Raw genomic sequence first — 4,047 nt, 5'->3', positions numbered from 1 at the left:
TTCAGTTAGTTGCAATCTGCCACTTCACCGCTAGATGCCACTAAATCCTACACACTGGTCTAAGCTAATACAAATTCAAATCCATCTTACGTCTCTCCTTAAGCTTAAGAGGTGTTTCCTAAAAGCACTGTAACTGAAGGCATGTTTAGAAATGATCATAGATTAAAACTATTTTATATGTATAATATATATATATTTATACTTTTATATGAAAACTTTACATGTTTCAATTATAAAATAAAAAAATATAAACAAAACAAATACGTTAATTCAACAAATGATTTGTGCAATGGTTGGTTTGATCTGCCAGTACTTTCAGGTCACATATCTTCTGTTTTAATATATAGTGTGCATGTCGTTTAGCTCATGTTATATACAGTGGGTCTAATACAGAAACTATGACAGAATTACATGCATATTCATTAAATAATTTAATTATGAACTTTTAGGAATTTTTGTGTTCGTACTGAACAAATCCAAATATAAAACATTTGTTTGTGTAATTTACAACAGTTGCACTTTGTGATTTATGTATTTTGAATAGATAGTAAGGCATCTATCAATAGAAACAGGGCCCTGGTCACTGTTCACTGCGGGAATCAAGGGGACAACTTCCACTGGGCTCCCTCTGAGTTACTGTTTGATTAACTTATTACAATCTCTCTAAACAGTGTCCGCTGACTGTCCAGTTGACTCATACTTCCCCTGTAACTAGGCTACTACCTCGCACTCACAGCACGCTGCAGCACTGAGAGATTTGTGGACTTTTTTCGCCCTTGATTCAGTCTCATAGGCTGCTGTTGAATTGTGTCTTTTGATGCTTCAAATCACTTTTTTTGCTCAGTGTGCATAACTTAATCAATAATAACTTAATTGAGCTTTGATCGCTGACAAAAGGCCAGTGTAGAAAAGGTGTAAGCTTACATGCTAACTACTGCAAATGACTGCATGTAAGCTCAGTCACAAGTGATTCTTTAATGCTGATTATCACTACTGGGATGTTACAGGACTAACGGTAAATTCACTTTTTGGCTCTGCAGGTTTAAGGTCCGTCGAATGAAAGCTAATGCCCGGGAGAGGAACCGTATGCACGGGCTGAACGACGCTCTGGAGAGTCTGCGGAAAGTCGTCCCTTGTTACTCCAAAACCCAGAAACTGTCAAAGATCGAGACCCTCCGTCTCGCCAAGAACTACATCTGGGCCTTGAGTGAGATCCTGCGCTCTGGAAAGGCACCCGACCTCATGAGCTTCGTCCAGGCCCTCTGCAAAGGTCAGCATCACCTTACAGCAACAGACTGGACTGGGTTGACATAGCTCATATAAAAGTAACATAAAGTTGAAGTTGAACTTTCATTTTTAGTTAATTCTGGTCACCCCTGTGGACAAAAGCAGTACTGTTTCTACTGCCTCATTTCATTGATTTCAAGGGGAATCTGACCAAATCCGACCCAGTGTCCGACATTAAGTCTTCTCATTGATTGTAGGTCATATTAAGGCATCAGTATTAATTAATTACTTATTCATGTTCATGTCATCAAACTAGACTTCACTACTTACTATTATTATTCACTAATGTTAATATAAAATATATTGATATATTAATATTATAATATAATATAATATATTAATATAAAATATATTAATATTGATGAATTATAATCATATTTATTACACTAACTAACATTAATAGGTGTTTACATTTATTGACAAGCAAGCAAGATATTTACATTACATTGCATAACAGATACACTGATATTTAGTGGCAGGTATTGACAGGTATCAAATGTATTGATCAGTATTGACAGATCATTCTCTTTCTGTTCTCAGGTCTGTCTCAGCCAACCACCAACCTGGTGGCGGGCTGCCTGCAGTTGAATCCTCGGACTTTCCTGCCAGAGCAGACCCCCGACCTGCCGGCTCACCTCCCCCCTGCCGGCACTGTCACCTATCCTGGACACTTCTCCTACCAGAGCCCCGGGCTGACGGCCGGCCTGCCCAGCCCGCCCTACGGCACTATGGAGCCCTCCCACATCTTCCACCAGGTCAAAGGTCAGCCGTATGGCCCTCTGGAGCCTTTCTTTGATGGCGTCCTGGTGTCGGACGGCCCAGCGTTTGACCCGCCCCTCAGCCCTCCACTCAGCATTAACGGAAACTTCTCGTCCTTCAAGCACGAGGCCGCCACAGCGTCTGACTACGATAAGAGTTTCTCCTTCAGCGTGCACTACGGGGGAGGAGGACCTGGGGGACATGCTGCCATCTATGGCAATGGGGGGTCCAACCCACGGTGCGGTGAGCTGCAGGTGGACGGGCTGATGGGCTTTGATGGACACTCGCACCACGAGCGGTTGATGAACGCCCAGCTGAACGCCATCTTCCACGACTCATGAGGAAGAGGAGGATGAAGGACTGAGAGGCTGATGAAGATGGAAGGACGAACAGAGAGACCGTTATATGAAGAGAGAGACAGTTCTGTGTATTTCTATCATTTCAAAGCTGTCTTTCTTTCTGTCTTTTCTTCTTCCTGTCTGCGTCAGGCTCTACGACTCCTCCTCAGTGTGGTCATAAAGACGGTGATGTCGATGATGATGTCACGTTGATGATGTAACCTTATTTGTAGCTCTTCATCCTGCAGGAGACGCTCTCTGAATGTCTCGTTATTGTCCATATTATCACTTAAAAATAATCAATAAGCAATAATCTGGAGGAAACTATGCAATTTTGTTAAAACCTGAGCTATGCTCAGCTGATAATTCCAAATGTTGAAAGAATAAAGATTTCTCTATTTTTTGGTCAGTGTGTAAGGCGCTGTTGAGCCGGCGTTGGGCCGGTGTTGAGCCGGCGTTGGGCTGTAGTGTTCATGTTGTTCATGTGATTTTTACATTTTGCTTTTTATAACGTTCCTGTAGCGTTGTTAACATTTCATGTGACTCTCATATTTTATAAAATAGATGTTTATAAAGGCCTTTCATTAAATGAATTCAATGTGACTCATCTGAGAGACTCTGTTTATCAGCAACAACACAACAAAACAACCAACCACCTGTGTTTACTGTGGTTGTATCCACTTCAGTCAAATTCAGCTCTATTCATAATGTTTAAAAACACAGAGAAATGGAAGTGTTCAGATAATAAAAACTGTAATATTTTAGTCAATTTACATAAAAAACCTTTTATCTCTAGTTTTGATCATTTTAGAGCAGTTTTAGAGCAGCTGCTGAAGATAGACTTCAGATTACGTTTGATTTTAAGCCTGAACGGGCCGGCAATGACTAATAAGAGCCAGGCAGAATTTCTGCCAGATCAGCTGTTTGATTAGTTGCCCAAAAGATCAACAATCTGGCTGTTGAGTGATCTGATGTATTTCTGGTATAGAGAGGAAACGATTAAGTGAGTGTAAAAAAAAAAGTCCCCTTTTTTAGCATTAAACACTCAGAATGTCCTTATTTCTACAACACCTTTAAAGCATTCATTAAATGTTTATATACTGCTTATAAATGCTAAATAGCAGGGTTGAACTAAAGAGTGTTAATCTGAAACTATTTTATAATAATAGATTGGCAATTTTTCAAGCAACGACACCCAAATTTCCCTGGTTCCAGCCTTTCAAATGTGAATATTTAATGGTCTTCTTGGTCCTCTAACAAAATATCTCATGAAATTTAAACTTGTTTATTGCAGCTCATTCTATAATTTTGGTCAGCTGTCGTGTAGTTTGAGCCATTCCCACATGACTGTGGTCGGTTATAAACTGTAGTGAGCTCATTTTAATTTTACTTTCAAGTATTAACTTTAAGATGATACACCAACCAGCTCACAAACATGCTCAGGAAATTCACCAGCTAAAACAATATTGCAGGTTGACATCTTGGAGATACACGGTTACCATGTGACAACAGTATTATTTAAAGTGGATTTTAGGCTTCAAGTTGATGAACACTTGATGAGAAAACAGATATCCCCTTACAGAGAAAACCCTGTTAACATGTTAACAACATTATCACACCGGCTGAAGGACAAAACCAGGATTCCTGTGTGTGTGTGTGTGTG

At 40.0% G+C, this 4,047-nt stretch overlaps 1 protein-coding gene across 1 annotated transcript in view; it reads left to right on the top strand.

The window, feature by feature from the left end:
• neurod1 (neuronal differentiation 1) overlaps positions 1–2,957 on the top strand; it is a 5,125-nt gene extending 2,168 nt beyond the window's left edge. Inside the window, exons 3-4 of the mRNA XM_035676324.1 lie at positions 1,041–1,270; positions 1,828–2,957. Coding sequence (XP_035532217.1) covers positions 1,041–1,270; positions 1,828–2,387 — 790 coding nt within the window. The 3' untranslated portion in view covers positions 2,388–2,957. The remainder of the gene's footprint in view (positions 1–1,040; positions 1,271–1,827) is intronic.
• The last annotated feature ends 1,090 nt before the right edge of the window (positions 2,958–4,047 follow it).

Source organism: Morone saxatilis, unplaced genomic scaffold (assembly GCF_004916995.1).
Source record: "Morone saxatilis isolate NCDOM2014 unplaced genomic scaffold, NCSU_SB_2.0 Contig5, whole genome shotgun sequence".
Taxonomy (NCBI): Eukaryota; Metazoa; Chordata; class Actinopteri; family Moronidae; genus Morone; species Morone saxatilis.
The sequence above is the reverse complement of the archived record's forward strand: the minus strand, read 5'-3'. Positions and strand labels throughout refer to the sequence as shown.